At 57.7% G+C, this 22,368-nt stretch overlaps 2 protein-coding genes across 3 annotated transcripts in view; one reads left to right on the top strand and one right to left on the bottom strand.

The window, feature by feature from the left end:
- Positions 1-10,876, top strand: part of RNF216 (ring finger protein 216) — a 73,432-nt gene extending 62,556 nt beyond the window's left edge. For both annotated transcript variants that reach the window (XM_068699584.1, XM_068699585.1), the window contains exons 16-17: positions 7,226-7,295; positions 7,655-10,876. In XM_068699584.1, the coding sequence (XP_068555685.1) occupies positions 7,226-7,295; positions 7,655-7,974 (390 nt within the window). In that variant the 3' untranslated portion in view covers positions 7,975-10,876. The remainder of the gene's footprint in view (positions 1-7,225; positions 7,296-7,654) is intronic.
- A 1,345-nt stretch (positions 10,877-12,221) lies between these two features.
- Positions 12,222-22,109, bottom strand: FSCN1 (fascin actin-bundling protein 1). The gene is made up of 5 exons (XM_068699586.1): positions 21,192-22,109; positions 15,543-15,699; positions 14,990-15,111; positions 14,596-14,763; positions 12,222-14,479 (listed from the first exon to the last, which is right to left on the bottom strand). The coding sequence occupies exons 1-5, from the start codon at positions 22,012-22,014 to the stop codon at positions 14,277-14,279; spliced, it is 1,473 nt and encodes a 490-aa protein (XP_068555687.1). The 5' UTR covers positions 22,015-22,109; the 3' UTR covers positions 12,222-14,276.
- Between the last annotated feature and the right edge of the window lie 259 nt (positions 22,110-22,368).

The raw sequence follows: 22,368 nt of genomic DNA, 5'->3' as shown, positions 1-22,368 counted from the left end.
TGAAATGGCTCCCTTCTTCCTAGAAGTGTAAGATTCCTAGTCCTCTGCTTGCCAGTCTCTGTTCTCTGCCTTACCCTGTCACTGAGAGGTGCTAAACTAAGCAGACACCTGCTTCTAGGCACCCCTTAGCCCCACATTTTGGACACCTGGCTCTGCAGTCCCTGTAGTCCAGTCCCCCTTATCCCTGGTTTCCTCGATTCGGCATTCGGCAGCGCTGGAGTCCTTTGTTCCCGTCAGGCTGCTGATTGTGCTCAGTAATGGCATTTGTTCTGAGCCAGAGAAAACATGAGGCCTCTCAAAAAGCTCATACTGTACTTTAAAATAAATAAATAAGCAAGCAGCACAAAGAGGGCACTGTCACCGGCCCCTTTCCAGCTCTCTAATTAACCAATGTTGTGGCAAAGGAAAATTTCCCACCGTCAGCAGAGAGCTGGCACTGCCTCCTCCTTTTTTTCTGGATGACGGAGCAGTGGTGGTCTGGGGAGTTGACGTGGGGTGACTGTCCTCGCTGCGGTGCAAAGAATAACAGGAAACTCAGCTGTTAGCTTCTAAGCATAAAATCATCAGTACCTGTTTGCATCGCCCTCCTTGCAAGGGGCTCTGTGCCATGAACGTGTAGTCCCACCTGGGAGATCTGTGTTCTCCTGTGGGACACGTGAGAGGAGTTAATGTGGTAGGTATGAGGAGTGGGAGCAAGTTTGAACCTTGCCATGGGGATATGGAAGAGCAAAATGCCACTGTAGTGTCTTGTCCTTTGTCAGGGATGATGCCTGTCCGAGGGTTTAACCCCACCCCAGCTCTGTTGGCTGGTATGGAGCCATTTTCTAATGTGTTTCTTGCATTTTTTTTCTGGTTTTGCTCAATCTTTTTTATTCTGTTGAAGTCAGTAGATGGCTGGTGCTATCAGCGTGGGAAGAGAGTATCTCCTGTGGGTCTGTGTGTGTTTGCAGCCTTGCTGTGCACACGTGCAGAGAAGACAAGGCTGGGGCAGCTGTGGAATTTGCAGCCATTGCTCAGGAGCTTCCACTTGTCTCCCTGCATTAAGCTCTGCTGCAAAACGGGGAGGGCACACATGTGCCACCAAAGCGTGGCTGTTAGAGGGTGACAGGACATCGTTCTGATTTCTGATGTGTTCATGTACACCCTGCCTAGACCAGTCTCCCTGGCAGAGCAGTGGCATGGTCGCAGTGCTGTTGTTTTGTCAGTTTGTGTTTCATGGGTGCAGGTTTTAGCTTTCTGTCAGACCTGGGTAATTTCACACTTCTGTGAAGAATCTGGTTTGCATCTAACTCCCCATTATTTAAGGCAAAATTTGGGTTTCGTTAAAATAGGGAGGCTTTGTTCCTTTCCAAATGTTTAACGTTTTCTCAGTCTAAAATGATCCTTGAGAAGGGATAAATCAACCTTTTCATTAGCTTGGCTTAAAAAAACTATTAAAGACATTTAATTAGGATGTATTAGAGACATTCTTCTAGGAACTGCAGCATCTGTTAGTCTTTGTCTCAAATGATCTTGGGAGAATAAAGCAGACACTTCAAAATTCCCCATAATAAAAGGTTAGTTCCTATGTTGTAATCAGCCTTGAGTCTAAATTAGAGGTCTAAGTGCAGTATTTGCTGGCTCAGAGACAAGCTGCAAGCAGGCTGTGGTCAGCAGCTTCCAGGGTAGCAGGCAGTAATCGCTTAATCGCTGCGTTTCTGCTACAGCTTATCGTGCCCTGCACCTCTGCAGGACACAAGCACGTGCCAGGCACTCTTGCCAGCAAGCTGCTTGGCCAAAAGTCCCGGTGCACGTGTTCTGCAGCCCATGCTAGCCTGGGCTCGGCTTGCTTGCCGAGGCATTGCTGCTTGCACGAGAGGCTGATGCAATAAGGGACAAAGCAAAAGATGGAGCGGTGAGGACTGATTCTGCAAAGAGCAAGCTCAGGGGCTGAGCACTCCCTGGTTTCTGAGTATCTGTAGCAAACCTGAGGCTGTGTGCATTGTAGGTGGTTTGTGCTAACCCCACGGTGCAGTGTGACTAACGCGTTGTGACTGCTTCGATAAACCAGGTTCTGCTCTCCTATGTGTTATTTTTAATGCAATACTTACCTTCAGACTCTCAGTAATACTGCATAGCAGGTTTTTTTGTTTTTTTTTTTTTACTTTAAGATGTTTTCAGTAACTCCTAAAATGCTCCCAAGCACCCCTCATTAAAGTTCAAAGCAGGAGACTAATCATTTTAAGGTGTTTGCAATTAACCCTTTCTCTAGTATTATAACCAGAAGGTGTTGAGTGAGGACTGTGTAAAAATTAAAATCCGTTAGGGAATTGCATGAAATGCCTACACAGCACTGACACTAGCGTTTGGGGGGACAGAAGCTTGGAGTGTTGGGGGAAAACTCCCCCAAATTTAGCTCCGAAATGCCCTAATTGCAAGCACACGCTTACTTCACGGTAGCGACGGCTTTCTGTGGATACGGCATGTCTGCTGCTGAAAGAATCCTGCATTTCTTAGGCACCAGTGTGCGCTTGGTCCCCGTGCTGGCCCCCCTTTTTCCTGCAGCACTGCCTGAGCCCCGCTGGAGTCCCAACACAGGCGGCTTTCATCCCCCTCCCTGCTGCACGGAGCGAGGCGCAGCAGACAGCCCGCGCCTGTTCTTGCTCAGGCTCTCCGCGGCTGATCTGGGAATGATTTGAAACAAAACCCCTTAGTCCTTTTGGAAGCCTCCGTCGTGAAAATGGTTTCGAGTTTATTGGGAACGGCTGCGGCCACACATACGTGGAAAAAAAGAAAGCAGTGAAAAGCCAGGAAGGGGGAGGCGATGGCGGCCGACGCGCCTCCAGCCCCTCTGCAGGGCGAGGCAGTCGGCAGGTCTCCTGTTTTCTCCCTTTCAGGAGGCAGGCAGCCCTTTCCCCGTGACACTTAATAATTAAAGAAGATAACGAGGAGCACAATAGATAACAGCAGAGCTTTCAAAAGCTTCGCCGGGGCACTTTTGTTCCAGGCAGAGGAGGTTTCACTTGGGGGCTCGTCCCTCACAGAGCTATGGCTGCTGCGTCCCCTTCTCCCCTCGGCCTCATTGTGGCAGTGAGAGGCCCTTGGTTTAGCAGCCCAGCTCCTGATTTAACCCATCCACAACCCAGCAGAGCCCAGCCATCCTTTCTGATCGTCTCCGTGCCCTCTGTATTTAGTTTCAGCAGGAGGCAGTGGAAAACAGGAGCCCTCGGGGCCTGTCACAGGCCTCGGGCCGGTCAGCGGCCTGGTGTCAGGCAGCATCTCGCTCCCTGTTTGGGGGCAAAGCTCCATCCTGTCTTCTCAATTAACGTGTCGATGCTATTAATAACCTCATTCTCTCTCTGCAGCGTTTGCTGATAAGGAGGGGGATCGCATCTCCTAGATCCTTTGCGCTCTGCCTTGGCCACCTCCCTTCTCCCGTGATGCAGCGGAGCACAGGGAAGGGCCGCGCTGTCGCGTTGCCCTGCATTTTCTCTCTCACAAAACAGCCCGTTTACCTCCTCCTTGCTCAGAAACACACAGACCAGTCATGCTGAGAGCCCCCTGGGGCGTGGGGGGTCGCTTTTTTCTTTTTCTGTCTTTATTTTTGCTGCAGGCGAGGCAGCTGACAGGAAGATGACTGTTAACTTGACAGGATAAACCCCTCCGATCCACGCGGCCTGCGAACAGGCTATTAAAATTATAATCTAATCCTTTATTCGGGGTCTTGATCCCACTCAGGAAAAGGGACACAAGAGGCTTTTAAAATTGTGTTGGAGACTCCACCCCATCAGATGACATTAGATGGTTTCTTACCACAGCAACCAGCCCTAAGTGCTGTAATGAAAACTTAATTTTCGGTGCAGATGCTTTGCCCCTAAATGAATCTGTCATCCCTCTCCAATTACGGTGCGATCAGAAAACAGCCTTTGCTTCTCAAAAATTAGAGGTGTATTGCAAAAATACCACTGTTGTGTTTGTTGTGTATTTGCAGCCCTGAGACTTATTTGTTACTTCTATGACGGTGCAGGATGTAGTAGCCAGAACTTGCGGCCTCAGCTTTTCTTCAAAATAGCCTAAAACTATCTTAATGTGCACATATCCCTGTTTTCTCTTTTGTTCCAGCTGGAATGTGGATCTTTCCTAAACGCTGCGTGTATTGAACTGTGCTGAGCCAAATGTAACGTCAGGTTCTGATTTGAAGTAGGAAGGTGCATATTGTGCAGTGTATTTTTGTTCTCTTTATATTAATGGATACCAGTTTTTCAGAAATACTGATGCAAAAAGGCTCTAAGCCAACGCTTGGTATGTGGGCTTAAGTATAAATGCTTCTCTAAAGTGTATCCTAGCGTTGGGAGGTTAGCAGCAGAGAAGCAGCAAAGCTGCTAACTTATTTTCTCAGATGTGGCTTGTCATGCCTCTGCTGTGGTGGACAGCCACAGAACTAGTCCAGAACTAGTTATTCTCACCCAGGTCTGTATTTGTCCCCCCATGGGTCTGCAGTCAGCAGATTTTTTTGCCCCAAAGGCGTGCTGCAGGGTTTGCCCCCTCTTGAAGATGAAGAGGGGACGGGGCTGAGCAGGGCTCTCCAGCAGTTGCATTTGAGGCGATGTGTTTCATGTTACCCTTACGAGACAGACCTCATTTTTGGAGGTCTGGCAGATGGGGTTTGCAGTTAGGCACTTGCCCCGTGCTCTGGGAGCTGCAGTAATTGGAGCCAGCAGCACCCGGGGGTGCCTGCAGCTGGCTCGCCTGCCCGGGGCAGATGGCTTTGTCGATCTGTCATTAGTGCAGAGGTCAGCTGCAGTTTAAACCGGGGGTCAAGCAGCCCTAGCTGCTGGAGGGTCTTGTGAAGTTGTGCTCTTGATGTGTCCAATTCCCCAGACTTCTGCAGGGCTGACTTCATCAACAGAAGGGGATGGTGCAGCCCGGCTCTGGGATGGGATGGACGCTGTTAGCATCTGAGCTGTGCTCTCCATGGCAGCAGGATGGTAGTGCCTGGAAAGGACCGGTTTGGAGGGTTAGTTCTGGACTTAGACTGCAGCAAAAGCTTTGGTTAGAAGGGACTCTTGCATATTTCTAGGCTTGAAGGGGAGATTTTTACCTTTTGTGCGAGGGAGGGATATGGGAGATAACCATGTTCAGTTGTGCTTAAAATATCAGCATCTTTCCTGTCACATAACTTTAAAAAAAAAAAAAAAAGCAAGTGGCAATAAGATGGGAGAGGTGCCTGTCTCACTTTCAATGGCACAGAAAAACAATATTTTGGGAACAAATCAAAGTGAGGTCTTGAAGCTTTGGGGCCACCCCCGGAGAGCAGCGCGGGATGTCTGGTTGCCTGTTGTGGAGCACGCCCAGGTCTCGTGTTGCTTTGTAGCCAGGGAGTGCTGCAATCTGATACTCGGAGGTAATCAGAAGTTCTGCATAGGCTCAGAAGAGCCATTCTTCAGCACTTTTTATGGAGATAGATAGGCTGTAATTAACAGCCTGTGGAAGCAGCCTGCTTGGAGGAAAAAAAAAAAAAAACTTGCCGGAGAATCTTAATTTTAACCATTGACTCAAAGAATAATCAAAGGGAGGGAAGTACTGACTTTGATGGCTTTCTGCAGATTAAGATAACTTTGGTCTCCCAGGGAAACCTTATCTGGTAGCAGGAGGAGGGCACATCCCAGCTTCCCAGGCACTGCTGCTAGACATGTGCAGGACAGTGAGATGGGGAGGCCGCCTAGACCTAGTATCATTTCAGTGTAGATACACACAGAACATATTTTGAATGTAGTCCCAGAGCACTATTCAAAATAGAGGATATTTTCCACGTTAAGAGTGCTCAGGAAGAAATTTATGGGTTTTGGCCAGTGCTGGAAGTAGGATGAACAAAGAGAAGCAGCCTTGCACGTTGTGGGGTGTGCAGAGTGTGGAATTTCCCTCCTGCTCCACTGTTAGCACTTGCAAATGAACTGCTGAAGCAAACCAAATGCTCCTTCGGATGCAGGTAGGCCCGGAGGGGCTGGGGGCTGGTGCAGGTGTTCTGTGTCATCCAGCAGCTCCCGTTCTTGGCCTTCTTCCCCAATCACTAACACGAGAGCGCAAACACTGTCGGAGATGTTTAGCTTCTCTCATTTGTTTTCTGGCCGTGCCAGGCCGTGTTTCATCCCAAAGGACACACAGCAGCAGCGAATGCAGCCTGCAGAGGCCAGGAGGACCTCTCGCTGCCACCAGTGCATCTGCTGCCTGGCACTACGAGGGAGCTGTCTCGTTAGACCCTTGGTGGGATCTTGATTACCCTGATGGCCGCAGCATGCTGCGGTGCAATGAAGAAAATCATTTTTCACCTTTCTTGCATGTGGACGATTGATGCTGAAACACAAATCAGAGTGATTGGCTTCAGGCTAACACTGGGGTGGCTCTGGGCAAAGCCTGGGAGCTGCCTGGTCCCTAGGGGCTGCTGGTGCCCTCCAGGCACGCCTGTCTTCTGCTTCAGGAGTTGCACGTTCTTCCAAGACTTTATCCATCATGCTCCCTCGATTTAATAAAAAGGAGGTGTAAATGTCAGCTCCCTGCAGCCACCTGAGGCTTTACTACACTGCTTGGTCTGGCTGCTGCTATTTTGGGTGGAGAAGAACAAGGGGCAGAAGGATGCTTGCAGCTTCTAGCTGCTCCTGTGTTTTCATTGAGCAGTGCGTCTGAATATTCTTGTCTGAATATTCTTGTTATAAAGTCTAGCTAGACATTAAACGTATGGTGATTTATGTCCTCCTCAAAGTTACAGATAAGATCTAAATGGCCTCGTTAGAGCACCATTTAGCTGGTGGAGCCAGGATTTAAGCTGTGTTAATTCCAGCTGTTGGGCCAAAAACTCAAGAAGTGCTAGCATAGTGTAAATATTTAATAGCCTATTGCCATTTAAAAGATTAACAGCTCTCCAGCAACTCTTGGGCTGGGCGGAGCTGGGTTGCAGTTCTCTGGTTTCTATCAAGTCGATGAATTTTAGCACTGAACTCCCTGGAAAGCTGATCTAAACCTCGTAGTCATACTCCATAGAGTAGGCTTGGCTCTGTGCAAGTGATTTGTGTGCAGTCCCCTGTCGCAGCCTTGCTTTTGACTGGATCATCCCCAAACGAGGACGATTCAGCTGAATTTGCCTCTTTCTATACAAACACCTGGCGAGAAGAAAAGCAGCAGTGGGAGAAGGGGATGCTGCTGCAGCAGGAATTGGCCCACTGACTCTTTATACTCCTGTGGTTTCTAGGAAGATGACGAGAAGATAATTCAGGAGATTCAGAAAGAGGCTGAAGAGGAACAAAGGAAGAAGAATGGGGGTAAGTCACAAGCTTTATCTGTGCTTTGGTGTCAGACTGAGGACAGTCAGAGAGCCTGGGGTTCCCAGCTCTGGTTTCCTTGGCTTCTTCCCACAGCCTGGCTGCCTGCAAGCTGCGCTGGGCACTGCTGTGCTACACCAAACAGCACCAAAACCTTGCTCTAGAGGTGTGCCAGCCATCCCCCTGCTCCTGCTGGCAGCTCCTCGAGCTTTAAAGCTTGCAGGCTGAAGCTGGGACCATGGGGAACCAGGAGGCTCGTGCATGCAGTGATGTCTCCTTTCGGCTCAGCAAAGCAGCTGACCAGGCTCAGTGGGTTTTGTTTGTAGGATGACTGCTTCTTTTCCTTCCTCCCTCTGCAGAGAACAGCTTCAAGCGCATCGGCCCTCCCGTGGAAAAGCCCGTGGAGAAAATCCAGAGAATCGAGGTCATCCCCAGGCCCGTTCCTCAGAACCTCCACCAACCCCGGATGCCTCCGTACCCCTTCGTGCACCCCCCCTTCCCTCTCCCTCCCGTCCGTCCCATGTACAATAACATCCCCCTCAACATAGGCCCCATTCCCGCCCCCTACGTGCCCCCGCTGCCTAACATGAGGGTGAACTACGATTTTCCCCAGATCAATGTTCAGCTGGAGCACAACTTGCCTATGCACTTTGGCCCTCAGCCCCGACACCGGTTCTGACCTGGTTCCAATAGCATCTGACACAGAGTCACTGCGGGGCAAAGCCACCCCGGTAACATCCCCCCCAGTCCTGCTTCAGCCCCCTGGGTTAGCCAGCTGCAAGGGGAGCTGCTGTGACTCAGTGTCCCTGCACTACACCCCCCCGGTCGTGGCTTCTCCGGACTTTTTGCAATTAAAACATTTCAGCCTGTGCTACAGCGGGGCTCGGTGCTGCATTTCCAAGGATTTCTTCCCGTGTTGAGAGTCCAGGTTGGTTTTGTTGGTTCGTTTGTTTGTTTGTTTGTTTGGCGAGGGCCGTTCAGACAGCTGTTGGGAGGGAAAGTGAGACGTGTGGAGCACAGGGATGCAAGCGTGCCTCGGGAGTTTTCCAAAAATCCAACCTTCCTGCTGGCCAGAGCAGCTGCAACAAGCCTGAGTCTTGGGGGAAGGAAGGAGAGACTTGGCACCTGAGTAAGACCTTCAGGATCAAGATAACAGAACTCTGCTGCCCCAGCCCAAAGCAGGGTTTCCCGTGTTCTCCAGCATCCCTGTAATCTGCTAACACCTCCCAGCAGAAATAAATTGTTCAAACCCAAGTAGACGTAGTGTGTTCGGCATTTCTCGCTCTGCAAGAGGAGTGAGGAGATGGGGCAGCCACCTCGTTGCTCAGATCTTGGTAGGCAGCCCCAGAGCCACGTTCCTGTCTCAGGGCTTTCCGAAACAGCAGGAGACTCCCTACCCTCATCTTTGGGAACTGAGCTTGCCCCCTTCCAAGGGCTCAGGTGTTTTCCCCAAGCGTGGCCTTGGCTTTGCTGTTATCCAGGCACCCCAAACACCCTTCTGCACTTGGGGGAAGCACTCAGAGCCAAAGCCAGCTCCCTCATCTCCAAGACTGCTGGGGCAGACACGTGTTTTGGTGCACAGGAGTGGTGTGTGCTGTGTGCTGCTGCACAAAACGAGGGAGTACCCGTGTGTAGGTCTGCAGGCAGGCGGCGAGCCCGGAGCCCCCCCTTAGCTGAAATCCCTGCAAGCCCGCAGGCAGCAGCCTCGTGCTGTCGGGAGCTGGCTGCTTCCGAAACATTTAACTCCCGAAAACTTGAATTGCAGTTTAATTGGCTTCAGAAGGGCGTGTTAAAAGGCAAACACGAGCATCGCCGGGCTCAGGAGGCGAGGATTTAGGGGAAGCAGAGCTGTGTAAGGAGCAGGGGCTGTGATGGCTGCCTGAGCTTGTCAGCGGGGTGTGTGAGGAGCCTGGGTGCAAAGCCCTTTCCCCAGACCTTGGCTGTACTGTCTGGGACCCCTATAAAAAAAAAAAATGCTTGGAGGGAGAAAGCCTCTTCCCAGAAGTTCTGGGCTTGTTTAGGTTTTTGGTTTGTTTTTTACCAGTCCGGTTGCGCAGTTGTTCCTGAGTTTTGATCCGTGCTGCATCCTGCTCCTTCCTGCTGAGAGCCAGCTCACCGCAGTTCCCTGCTGGTTTCCTCCCGCTGTGTTTTAGCATCCAGGTGTCTTTTGCCTGTGGTTTTTTGTTCAGGTAAAACTCCCCTGCCTCTGCCTCTTGACTCCTGTCAAGCCTTCCCTGGCACAGCATCTCCTCGGTGCTGTGCTGGCAGCGGGAGCTCCCAGAGAGAGGCCTGGGACAGCAGCTCCAGGTGGCAGGAGAAGATTTCCCCACCAGCTGTGGGGCTGTGGCTTTGGGAGGGTTTCACAGCGGGCACTTCCCTGCCTTTTGGAGCTGAATCAGCATTTTCCCTGCTTTCAGGTGTTTCCTATGGTTTGAAATGCGTCCTGCGAAGCGTTGCGTGTTCCTCGGTGCCATGTTCTGTCTAGCGTTAATAACCAAGTGGTATTCACTTGCTGCTATCTTTTTTTTTTTTTAATTTTTCTCTCTTAATGTATTTCTGGAGGTAGCCACGGGGTTGCGGTGGCTTCCCCACTCTTGTCAGGATTTTAGCCAGGTTTAAATCCACCAAACGCTGCCCTTCCCAGCACCATCGGGCGCTCAGAGAATCGACCCAGTTCAGACGAAGCGCGGGTGGCTGCCCGTCACAGAAAGGGAACCTTGGTTTTTTAGTAGCTGAGATCTTTTGGGCTTGAGGGCTGCCTTGGATGAGGCTTAGATGACCCCCAGGAGCTGGGGACACCTCCGCGGGGCCGTGGCAGCTCCGTGGTGCTGCCCTGGATCAACGCTCAGGCTGCTGGCAGAGGGGCAGGGAGGAAGGGAAAGGCTGGAGCCCCGCAGAACCACGAGCTGCTTTGTGTCCGAGAGGAGAAATCGGTGCTGGGGAGGTGCCTGGCGGTGCCTGTGGCTGCTTCTCCCCCACCGAGAAAACCCCCAGACCACTGAAAATGCATCCGCAGCCGAACCGTGCGGCTGCTCCTTCCCTCCAACCCGCGTGGCTTCCAGCAGTTGTGCTTTCCGATAGCATTTTGGGTCTGTTCTTGGTTTTTACTTTAAAAAAACAAAAACAAAACAAAACAAAAATGATTGCACAACCCACAGAAATCCCCACTCGGGGCCCTCCAGTTCCGCACCCCGTTTCCCTCCCACCTTGCCGTGGGTTATTTGGGGCGGCGGGGGGGTCGCTGTGCCCAGGTTGCTCCCCTCCAGGTACTCGTTATGGTTAATTGCAGTGTCCCGTTTTACTTGCCTTAAAGGTGGAGAGAGAAACTTAGTATTTGCACTTAGCAAAACGTTATATTAAAAAGAAAGAAAACCCTGTAAAGATGTGCATGTTCTGCAACTTTGTATAACAATAGCCGAAAACAAATAGGTGTTTTATTAAAAAATAAAAACAAATAAAAAAAAATATTTTTCTTTACCTTCCGGTAGTAAACCATTCTAATATTCCGTGTGTAAAAAGTTTCCTGTATTATATTGTAATTTGAATTTTTTTGTAAATAAATTTGTGCACTCTGGCTTTCACCTCCGTGCTGTGGTTGCAGCGGGAGCCTCGGCCCCGCCGCGGGACGGTGGGGACAGGACTTTTTTGGCCCCTTTTTGGGGCCGAGCAGGGGGAGGGGGGGTTGCAGGGCAGAGCCCCCCACCCCTCCTGCGGGAGCCTGATGCCTTCCAGCCGCTGCCGAGAGGAACGGAACAGAAAATGGTTTCCAGTCGCTCCTGTAAATGGAAACCAGGAGGTGTGAGCAGCGCTGCGCCAGGCTTCGGGGACTTCCCCCTTGCAGGAGCAGCGGTGGAGGCAGGCTGCAGGCTGCAGGCTGCGGGGCTCCGGCTTCCTTTGGCTCAGCAGCAAAAAGGAAAGGAGACGGCTGCTGGCAGCTCGGGGACGGGGGGGAGACACCGCCAGGGGGGCTCCTCTGCTCTCCGTGGTGCAGCGAGGGTCCCGAAATGGGAGCGGTGGCTGCCGTGCAGGAAGGGATCAGTGCTTGCTTTGTGTTGTAGAGGGGGGAGGTGAACTGGAGTTAGATTTGGGTTAAAAGCCCTGTTTCCAGGGGGTTGGCAGCCCCCCACCAGCTGGCTGTGGGGCAAGGGGAAAAGGGCCAGGAGGGAGGTGCTGGGTGCTCGTGGCGTAGCCGGGAAGCTGAGCAGAGCGAGATGCTCGGCGCTTCCTGCACAGCATTCTTCTTTATTTTCCCCCTGTTTATAGCAGCAGCCCGACATCCTTCCTTTGTTCAGCCCTCGCTGCCCTGCTCCAACGCTTCTTCAAAGCTCAGGTCCCTCCTGGGCTGTGCTGCAGCTCCAGCTCTGCTCCTAGCAAACCAACTTCACCTTTAAAAGCTGAGCAAGCGTCTGCCGGGGCTGGGCTGGGGGCACATCCTGCTGCCCCGGCTCATCCGCCTGCATGCAGTGTTTGGGCTGGGCTGGGCTGCAAATGCATTTTATTTTTTCCTTTTTTTCTTTTTTTCCTCTTTTTTTCCTTTTTTTTCCCCTGTCACCAAGCGGAGCAGCAGCTTTGCCTCCCAGGCCGCTCGCAGGAGGGGTGGCTGCAGGAGCATCCCTCGTGAGCACCTCGAGGACGCACGTGGGCTTTTGGGGGCTGGGGACTGCCCCGAGCATCTTGAAACGTGGCCTGGGCTCTGGCCAGCTTTGCTTTTAAGCCTGCTCGCTGGCAGCAAGCCTTCACTTCCCACCACGCCACCCACGATCCTCAGAGCCAGCTCCATCTCTGGGACACTCTTTGGCCAGCCCCCAAATTCTCTCAAGCTTCTGTGCTTCGAGTGCCCCGGGCTCAGCCCCGATGCTTCTCGGTCTCTGTCCCCAAACCCGGCCATCACCACAGCCCCCCACAGACCACGCACCACCGCTCGTGTCCGAATGCAGGTTTTTTTTTTTATTCATTTTTCTCCATTTGAAGCTAGTTTTCTTTTAAGTTATACAAATGGCACTTACAAAAAAAAAATAATAAAAAAAATAAAAAAAAAACAAACGAACGAACCCCAAACTTAGATTTCAGAGTGAGATGTTTTCGGAGAGTCACGACACCCGAGGAGAGGAGACGGGGAGGGGGGGGAGGAGATGGCGACCTAGTGTCACAGGGGAGAAGCCGGAGCAGGGAAGGGGGGGACACGGATTGAACTGCCACTGGGGCCGGGGAGGAGGGGACGCGGTGGGTGTGAAGGCCAGCAAAGAGTGAGTGCCAAGTCCCGGGGTCGCTCGGGGCTTCATCAAGACACTTGGTTCCTTCGAGAGGCGCCCTCGGCCCCGGGCGGGCGCGTTTTCCAGGGCGCTGGCTGGGAGAGCCGAAATAGGGCCCTGGTGGGGACCCCGTGGTGGCGAGGGACCCGTCTGCGAGCTGTCCCCTCGCTGGGACGGGCCGGGCGCTCTCCGAGCTGAGTTTTAGCACCAAGCTCCCGCGGAGGCTGCCCCTGGGACAGGCTTTAAGGCTGGCGAGCCCCGAGCTTGCGGCAGGCGCCGGCCTCGTCTTGGCACAGCGGCGACGCCGTGAGCACCCTTGGCGTGGGGGGGCGAGGGGCGCGGGGAAAAGGCTCCGTGGTGTGGGGAGCGGCCCCCCAAAGGATTTTCAAAGTGCCTTTCAACACCCTCGAGGACGCTTCAGCACCACCCGTCGCGAACGCTCACATCGTTACACGCTAATGCAGACCTAGTACAGACAACAGCTGGTAACACAGTGCCATGGAGAGCATATATAAATAGATACTAACAAAAATACTGTTTTGGTCATTATTTTTTTTTTTTTTCTTTTCTTTTCTGTTTCCAGTAAGGACGAGATGGCATGCTGGCGAAGCCGAGGTGCCCCCGCGGGCTGGTGGAGCAGGAGCTGCCCCTCCTCGGGGGGCGCTTCCCAAATCAGCGGTGGGCATCCAGGGATGCGCTTCGCTGTTCCAGTATTTGTATGAGAAAAAAAAAAAAAGAAAGATAAGAAAAAAAAAAAAGAGAGAAAAGAAGAAAAAGTACTGAGCAAATATCACTGTGCAAAGTTTGCTAAGGAACTTTTCTATTCTGTAAACCGAAATCTGCAGCTCTTGCCTCCAGCCGGTGCCCGAGGGAGGCTGTGCCCGTTGGGGGGGCACGCGGCCCCGCGCATTGATGGGGATGGGGGGGGCCGGTGCTGGAGCCCCCCTGGTGCGGGTTTGCTCCATGTGTCCCCACCCCGACCTCTGTCCCCTCCTGGGCACCGCAGCTCCTTTGGCACCAGGGGCACCGCGAGGGGCAGGGATGACCCCGAGGAGGAGGAAGAGGAGGAAGAGGAGCGCAGGGTGGCAGCGAGATGAATTGCCGGGGCTTTCCAGATGGGATCACCCCAAAAATTGATTCCAGGTGTGCCACCTGCACAGCTGGGGCAGGGATCAGCTTGCTGGCCCTACTGCAGCACGTCAGGTCACCTCTTGTGCCTTGGCTGGGGACGGGACAGCGGAGGGACAGGGACCGGGGGGGGACCCTGGCAGCGCAGGGCGAAGTGGCACCGGCACTGCTTTGGAGAGGAGAGCACGGAGGTGACCTCATTCCCTTTTTTTTTTTTCTTTTTCCAGTTGCAGAGAAGAAAGTAAACTACTGAGGTGGTGCTCGGGGCCAGGTCGGGGTACGGCAGCCTCCGAGCTGAGCGAGGCCGGGGCGAGGAAGGGCCCTCGGCAACCCTCCAGGTGCAGGCGGCAGCACCGCGCGCTGCCGGGTGACTGATCCAGTTCTCACGGGGCGGGAAGGGGGGGGACCCACCTCCGACACAAGGCGCTGGGCTCTACGGCGGGAGGGGAGGGCAAAGCCAGTCTGGAAATCCTTTTACAGAGAGGAGAAATTCAAAACGAAACGAAACCGAACCAAAAAAAAAAAAAAAAAAGAAAAAATAGAAAAAAAAAATAAAGAGAGGGGAAAGGAAAGTTGGCAATGGGAGGTACGCTAAAGTGCATTAATATTCCCAGAGGGTGGAGGCGTCAATGGCGTCGGCGGATGCCTTGAGGACCCCGGCATGGTCACCCTTCAGGTATTTGCCATTGATTTTGATGGCCACTTTGTTATAGTCGCAGAACTCAAAAAAGAAGTCCACGGGCGTGTCGCTGCTGCTGGTGACGGACGACTCGCTCCCCACCATCCAGTACTTCCCGGTGGCATCTGCGGGCAGAGGGCACCCCGTGAGCCGCCACCGCCGCGGGGACCCCCCCCAAGCGGCGATGCCCACGGGGATGGGGACGTGCACGGAGCCCCCCGGCACGAAGCCACGGCCTCACCTTTGATGTTGTAGGCTCCGTCGTTGAACTCCAGCTGGAAGACGTCGTAGGAGGAGCGGTTGGAGTCCAGGGTGCCGGTCACCTTTCGGCAGCCGATGAAGCCGTGCTCGCCGCGCAGGACGATGATGGGCCTGTTGATCAGCTTCATCACGAAGTGCTCCGTCTCGCCTGCGCCGGAGGGGAGAGCAGCATGAGCCCGTGGGGACACAAAGCATGGTCCCCAGGAGGGCACCCAGCGGCCAGGAGGGCGCACGTGCCCCGATATTTCTCACCCACCCCACAGCATCACCAGGGCGAGGTGCCGCGTTTGGGGACACCCCTGTCCCCATCCTCACTGCCATCCCAAGCCGGGGCTGGGGTCCCCGCGGGGTCCCTTACCCACGGGGTCCCTTACCCGCTGTCTCCATGGAGGCCGCCAGCTGCCCGTTCTTCTTGGCTGTCACGTACTTGCCGTTGGCGGCTTTCAGGGTGATGCGCTTGTCGCACCACTCGATGTCAAAGTAGCAGCTCGCGTTCCTGCAGGGGCACAGCGCGCGGTCAGTGGGACATTTCAGACCAGGGACCCCCAAAAACACCACCCCCATTGAGTTCAGAAGCGGGATGTCCTGAGCCAGCTGGGTTTTGGCAGGACGAGGGAAGCTGCGGCGTCCGCCCGGGTTAAGCCCTCGGCCCCCGGGCTGTCCCCGGGGACACGGAGCCGGAGGCACTTTGGGGCCTTTCCGCCCAGCTCCAGCAGCCGGCTCTAAGTGCAGGGTAAGCGTTTTGGCCGCCCCAGCCTGCCGGGAAGGATGACGTGGCCCAAGGGACTTCCCGAGCACCGCGGGGGCGAGCCCAGGCTCAGCCCCGGCTCTCCAGGGAATTCGCTTTGGGGTTTTCATTTTGGGGTGAGCCCCTGGGAAACGCGAGCGGGTCCCCGAAGCGGCCGGGGGCACGAGGCGGGGACTCACTTTGTGGAGGCGGTGGACTGGATGCCCCCGTTGGAGGTGAGGGTCCAGTACTTGCCCGTGTAGGTCCTGAAGGCGCACTTCTTGGTGTCCTTGTTGATCTCCAGCTGGTAGGTCTCCTGGTCGCCCTCCTCGTCTTGGTTGGCCGAGAGGTCCATGCCTGCGGGATGGAGGCGGAGGTCAGGGGGTGTCACAGGGACCTCAACCCATGGAGACCCAGCTGCCGGGGCCATGAACAGCTCCTGCTTCAGTTTGGCAACACCCAAGTCCCTCACACATGGCCTCCCCGTGACATTTGGGGTTCAAACCCAGGTTTCCATTTGGGTGCTCAAGGAGAGGGCCAGAACCCAGCTCCAGCTCAGGGTTCTTGGCTCCAGCACAGCAAAACAAAGACAATTTGGGGTATTTTCCCATGCAAAATGGCTGTAGGTTGTTTTTTTTGTTTGTTTTTTTTTGTTTTCCAGGAGGTGACAGCCGGGTTATCCAACCCCTTAGCTGTGGCCACCGTGCCCCCGATGGGCTCCCAGCTCACCTCCGTGGCCATGACCCAGCAGCCAGTGGCTGCCCCTATCCCAGGCACCATTTTTGGGCTGTTTCGGACATTTTGGAGCTTACGGTGCCTCACAGTGGGTTTTCCCCCAGGCCAGGGACCCCACTCACCCCAGCCCTGCCGAGCTGGATGCAGCCAGCCCCGTGGCCACCGGGTGCGGTGCCAGGGCCACCGCTGGCCCCCGGCCACAAGCACATCTGCCCGCAGGCGCTCAGCCCAACAAACCTGCTTAGTCAGGGCTGCCGGGGCCAAATGCTGGCAGGCAGAGCTCTCCAGCTTGGCGGGTTTTTTGCCTAAAAATACTTTCGGGATGGGAGTCACAAAGCCATAGCTTGGAGCCGAAGCGGAGCAGCCGAGTTGGCCGGGTTGGGTTTCGAGGAGGGAGCTGGATGCGGCCCCTTCCCTGGGAGTCCTGCTGCCTGCACGGGCTGGGCTGAGCCTTTCCGAGCTGAAAGCTTGGAAACATCCCTATTTCTCCCTGCTTCATGCGAGTTAGGGGCTCAAACCCCATCGTGCACCCCTTGGAGGCACGCACGGTGCCGGTGCCGGCTCCCGCTGCCCACAAGGTGCTGGAGGAGGAGGCACCACCTCTGTAGGGCACCCCAGCACCAGCTGGCTCCCGGCCTTTGAAATGGAAATGCCTCCCCCCGAAATGTGTCAGACCCGGCTACCTGGCGGCCTGCTATCTGCTGGATCTGCATCTCCAAACCCTGCCCGCCAGCCGGGCAGGATCTGCTGCCGGGCTTTGCATATCAGCCTCCCACCCCCTGCTAAAGGGATTAGGCTTTGAAGGCTTTTCTTTGTAGTCCCTCATCTTATCTCCCCGCGCCCAAGCTGTCCTGTCACCTCCACAATGCCGCCCATATTCGCACCACCTCCCCCCAGCCGGGGGTCCCCCAGCACCTCCCCAGGGCCCTGCTGCCTCCCAGGGCTCCGTCCCAGAAAATTGGGGGGCCAGGCATGGGGCAGAGCTCGGGGCTGGCTCAACCATCCCATGGTGGTGCCGCCAGCAGCCCCGCTGCCGGCCCCATCCCCGTGTGCTGAAGCTGCCCGGTGCCACGGGGCCGGGTTTTGGCTCCTGGGGAGGCGCAGGGCGCAGCGTGGGTGCACGGCGGAGGGGGAACATCTGAACATTTGGTTTGGATTTTGCCCTCCCGCTGGGAAAGCAGCGCCAGGCCCAGCTGCTTGCAGCCCCGCGCTGGCTCTGCCGAGAGTCGTGGAACCGACAGCTGAGAGCTGGCCAAAAAAACCTTTGTGAGCAGAGGCCTCGGCGAGCCCAGCGCCTCCCGGCACGGCACAAACCCAGCTTCAGCCCTCAGAAAACGCTGCAGAACCCAGTCCCTGATGGGACAGTGGGGACGGGGACAGCTCGCCCCACCAGCTGCATGCCCAAGCCCCTCCACACCACGTTTTTGGTGAGCTCCTCAGCCTGGAGATGCAGCGGGGAGCCCGGGAGATGCTGCAAAGCGCCACGGATGGGCCAGGGATGGAGCCCCGGCACAGCGAGCCCCCTGCTCCCACCTGGAGCAGGGATTTTGGGGAGGTTTTTCCTTTATCCCGTGCCAGGAGGAGGAAGCGGCTGCGCCTCGCGGGGCCTGCTGGCGAGAGGGGGGGGTCTCCCACCGCCCCCAGCCCGGGGTTGGGTTACGCCGAGTCAGCAGAAAGGAATGCAATTATGGGGAGGCTTCAAAGGGCTGTAACCGAGCCCGAGCTGAAGGTTTGGGGGTCAGGGCTGGAGAAAGGAGCTGGGGGATGGCGGGATGCTGGCCATGTCACCCTCGCCGTGTCCCCCTGTCCTGCTCCCAGCCCGGCCACGTGTCCCCCACTTTCTGCAGCCCAGGGCACCCGCGCCGCCCTCCCGCAGCGCCCGGCCGTGGTTCCTGCTGCAGGCTTTAATTAACGCTCCTGGGGAAGGCAGGCTGGAGCCAGCACGCCTCTCCCTGACCTTGCCAAGGCTGCTAATTACAGCTGGAGGCAGGAGGGGGCCGAGCACGGGGCCGGCTGGCGCTCCGGGAGGGGCGAGAAGCCTGCTGGTCCCCCCAAAAAATTCCCTGCGTGGGTGCTCTGCAGCTTGGGAGAAACCCGAGGGGTTGCTGCGGGGTCCTGTGCGCCTCTGTCCTGGGGATGGGGAGGAGGCTGGAGGTGAGCGTGGGCGCAGGAGCAGATCCCAGCCCTGCAGCCCTTGTGCCCGGCCACCTTCCTGGCATCACCATCACCTTCCTACCCCAGGAAGGCAAACCAGGAGGGGTTTTGTCGAGAAAAAACAGCCCGGAGAGCTCACGGGGCCGCCCCAGCACCCTGGGGTGCAGCTCTGCAACAGGTCACGGGCGGAGCTGCACCCCCCAAACCCTCCCCTGCCCCCAGCTTCATCCAGGAGCCGCTCCTCATCTCCACCTGCTTTGTGCCTGCAGCGGGGGGGCAGCCCCTCCTCGCCCCCCACCCATCCTGCAAGCTGCATCCCTGGACCCCCCTCCCCAAAAATTCCTCGCTTCCGAGCTCCTCTCGCCCTCTTTCCCCCCTCCCCAGGCAGGAGGGGGGCTGGCAGGGGCGCAGCGAGCCCTCGGGGACCCTCCTTGCCACAAAGGGCCCTTTGTTCGGAGCCGTTCAGCAGGGAAGGAAGCTGCTGGCTGCTCACAAACACCCCCGGCTCCTTTTTAAGGTGCGCTGGGGCTCAGGACCCCCAGGGGCACAGCCAGAGTTTTGGTGCTGGGAGCCACGGGGCCACCCCCAGCCCCAAGCACCCACCTCCTGGGGGGGTCACAGGAGCTACCAGGGCGTGAGGAGGGGGAAGAAATGCCTGCAAATGCCTCCTTGGCTGGGTTTTTGGGTGTTTTGGTGGCTGCCAGCCCGTTACCCCAGGGACCTTTCCCAAGAGGAGGACAGGAGCCCAGAAAAAACCCAAAAGGGACCCGGAGCCAGGCGGTGCCGCTCCCAGCACCCCACAGGATGAGCGCGGGCGCTTGGGTGGCTGCAGCCCCCTCCTCCTCCTCCCCGTTCCCCCCCTTGCGCCCCCTCCCCGCTTTATTTCTCTTGGAGAGGGCCCGTGCTCAGCGGGGGGACCCCTGTTGCCGGGGAGATTTGGCTCCCCCCCCCCCCCCTTTCTCCACAGCACACAAAGCCGGCGGCTTGGCGAGCGCAGCCCCCTCTCCGCGTCCCCCCAGCCCCCTCTCCACGTCCCCCAGCCCACTCCTCGCCCCACATCTGGTTTTCCCATCTCCCGTGACAAAGGGCTGCAGCAACCCTTCCCCCACAGCGCTGCGGCAGCTTCGCGCCGCCATCGCCAGCATCGCCATCGCCTTCCTCCTCCTCCTCCTCCTCCTCCTCCTCCTCCCCGAGCCCCTGCGCAGCGCTGCCCGTCTCCTCTGCAGCAATCTCTTTCTTTCAGTGCAGGATTTATTCCCCGAAAGGAGAAAAAGGCTGCAAGGTCGCTGCCCGCGCGCTGATAAGGGTTAAGCAGCAACCTTGAAATATATAAATATTTTGGTTTTTTTAAAGAAAAAATCCCCCCCCGGTGCTTTTTGGCCCGGGCTGTGCCGCAGCCAGGCATGCTCGCACCCATCCCGCGCCCGGCGTGCGCCGGCCTGACTTGGCACGCCGGCGCCGTGCCCCGGGGCTCCCACGCTGCGGCTGCTCAGCATCGCCCTGCCCGCCGTGGGCTCGCTTTTTTGGGGGCCCGGTGCTTCTCTGTGCACACCCCAAAGCCCCTCTCCGAGCCCCAAAGGTGGGATTTGGCCCCGCCACCCACCCACCGGGCGCGGGGCCGGTTGCGCTTTGTGCTCGACGGTGGCCTCGTGCCCGGGGAGCGGTGGTGCACGGATTGGGGCACAGGGTGGCTTCGCCCACGGGATGAGGGGATGGGGATATGGGGACACGGGGACATGGGGACATGGGGGAGAGGTGGTGGCAGCACCACGGCCGCCTTTGTGCCGGCTCCATGTAGGTCACGTCCGCCCCGCGCCGCCGAGAGATTCGGCGAAGCCATTTTATGGATTGCTGCCAGCGCCGGGGGGGTGGTGGCACCCACGCCCCCCATGTATCGGGGGGACACAGCCCCATCGGGGGGCATTGCAGCCCCCCCCCCCAGGGCCCCATGCATCAGGGTGCGTGGCCCAGAGATGCTCAATGAGGGGGGGGGTTGGGAAGGGCTTTGTTGGTGAACAATGAGCTCTGGAGGCAGCGAGGCGGCCGGCAGCCCTGCCTCCTCCCCAGCAATGGAAGACCCCATGAATCCCCCCCCCAATCCCCTCTGCCCCCCAGGCAGCCCCTCACTGTGTGTCCCCCCCTTTCCAGGGCACCCCAAGGAGGCCACGCTGCAGGGATGGGGGTGCTGGGGGGGCGCAGGGGGAGGGAGAGGGATGTGGGAGGGGGCTGGGGCAGGATGTGGGGGGGCAGGGGGAGGGACCCCAGGGAGCCGTGGGGGGGGGGCCACGGGGAAATGGGGGCTTCAGGGAGGCATCTGTGGGGCTCAAGGGGGGGGGAGCCCCTCACATGGCCATGGAGGAGGGTGGCAGGGGGCACCCTGCGGGGTCGCTGCTGCCCCAAGGGGGGGGTCCCCATGCTGGGGGGCTGCAGGGGGGGCACCACGGGGGGCAGCGATGCCCCATGGATGTGGGGGTGCGGAGGAGACACCGTGCTACAGGGGGATGCGGGGAGCGGGGTCACGGGGCCGTGCCCGTGGGGGGACAGCTCCCGAGGGATGCAGGGGGGCGCGGAGGGGCCGCGGTGCCCGAGGGGTGCTGGGGATGGCGAGGAGACGGTGCCGGAGGGCTGGGGGCAGGGGGCGATGCCGAGAGCACCGTGGGGGCGCACTGCCCTGTGCCCCCAGCCCTCCGTCTCCATGGCCCCAGCCCTCTCCATGTCCCCATCTCTCCGTTTCCACATCCCCATCTCTCCATCTCCATGTCCCCATCTCTCCATCTCCATGGCCCCATCCCTCTCCACGTCTCCATGTCTCCGTCTCCATGTCCCCATCTCTCCATGTCCCCATCCCTCCATCTCCACGTCCCCACCTCTCCATCTCCACATCCCCATCCCTCTCCACGTCCCCATCCCTCCCTCCCCACATCCCCATCCCCTCTCCCACCCCCTCCCCATCCCCTCACCTTGCCGGGTGGACACGTTGCGATCGTTCCCGGCGCGCAGCACGACCTGCGGGCAGCTCTGCTCCAGGGCGAAGAGCTCGTCCTTCCCCACCTTGCTGCTCTTCCCCGCCTTCAGGGTACCGCTGGGACCCGAGGGGGCCAGGTAGCGTCCCTCCCCATCCCGGAAAGCCACCTTCCCGCAACGAAACTCCAGCGTGAAGGCGGTGCCGGGCTCGGCGGCGGGCACGAGGCGGCCGTCGCAGCGCAGCAGGCGGTGGTCGCAGCTCTGCAGGCTGTAGCGCTGCTCCACGAAGAGCAGGGTGATGAGGGCGTCCACCCCCCAGGGCACGTCGCGGTCCACGGCCAGCTCGTCGCGGCGAGGCCCGAGGTGGGCGTACCGCTTGCGGGCCAGGCTGTAGAGGTTGGCCTGCGGGTGCATGGCCAAGTGCACGCTCCACTTCTCGGCGGCCGAGACGGCGGGGGCGAAGCAGGACAGGCGGTCCTCGGTGCCGCCGAAGAAGCGGCGGTGGGGCTCGGACTGCAGCGACCAGCGGCCGTCGCCGTGGGCCACCACGAGGAAGCGGCAGTCGGGGCCGGGCTCCTCGCTGTCACAGCTCACCCGCCCGTCCTTGTCGGCCGCCAGGTAGCGGCCCAGGTGGCTCTTGAGGAGGACGGCGCTGGAGTCCTCGCCGTCCTGCTCCAGCGTCCAGATCTGCTTCTTCTTCATGCTGGCGGCCGAGGCGTTCACCTTGAAGCCGAAGGCCTCGGCCGTCAGGTACTTGTTGCTGCAGTTGATCAGCCCGAATTGGATCTGCACCGGCTCCGCCGTCCCGTTCGCCGTCATCCTGCCGCCGCCGCTGCTGCCGCCACCGCCACCGCTGCCGCCCCGACGCCGCCTTTTATATGGCCCCGACGCCGCCTTTGATACGGCCCCGCCGCCTTTTTATATGGCCCCGCCGCCTTTTTATACGGCCCCACCGCTGCAGCGCCGCCCCCCCCCCTCCCAGCCCCTCCGAGCCCCCGCCCCCCCCTCCTGTGCAGCCCCCTCGCAGGGACCCCCCCCCTCTTTGCTGCAGGACTCCCCCCCCCCCTATAAAATTGCACGAAACCCCATTGCACAGGGACAGCCCCCTTGTGCTGTGGGACCGCCCCCCCCTGCTGTAGGAACGCCCCCCCCTCTGCGTGGCAAAGCCCACCC

This window comes from Anas acuta, chromosome 15, assembly GCF_963932015.1.
Source record: "Anas acuta chromosome 15, bAnaAcu1.1, whole genome shotgun sequence".
Lineage (NCBI taxonomy): Eukaryota > Metazoa > Chordata > Aves > Anseriformes > Anatidae > Anas > Anas acuta.
This window is presented reverse-complemented; position numbering and strand designations above follow the sequence as displayed.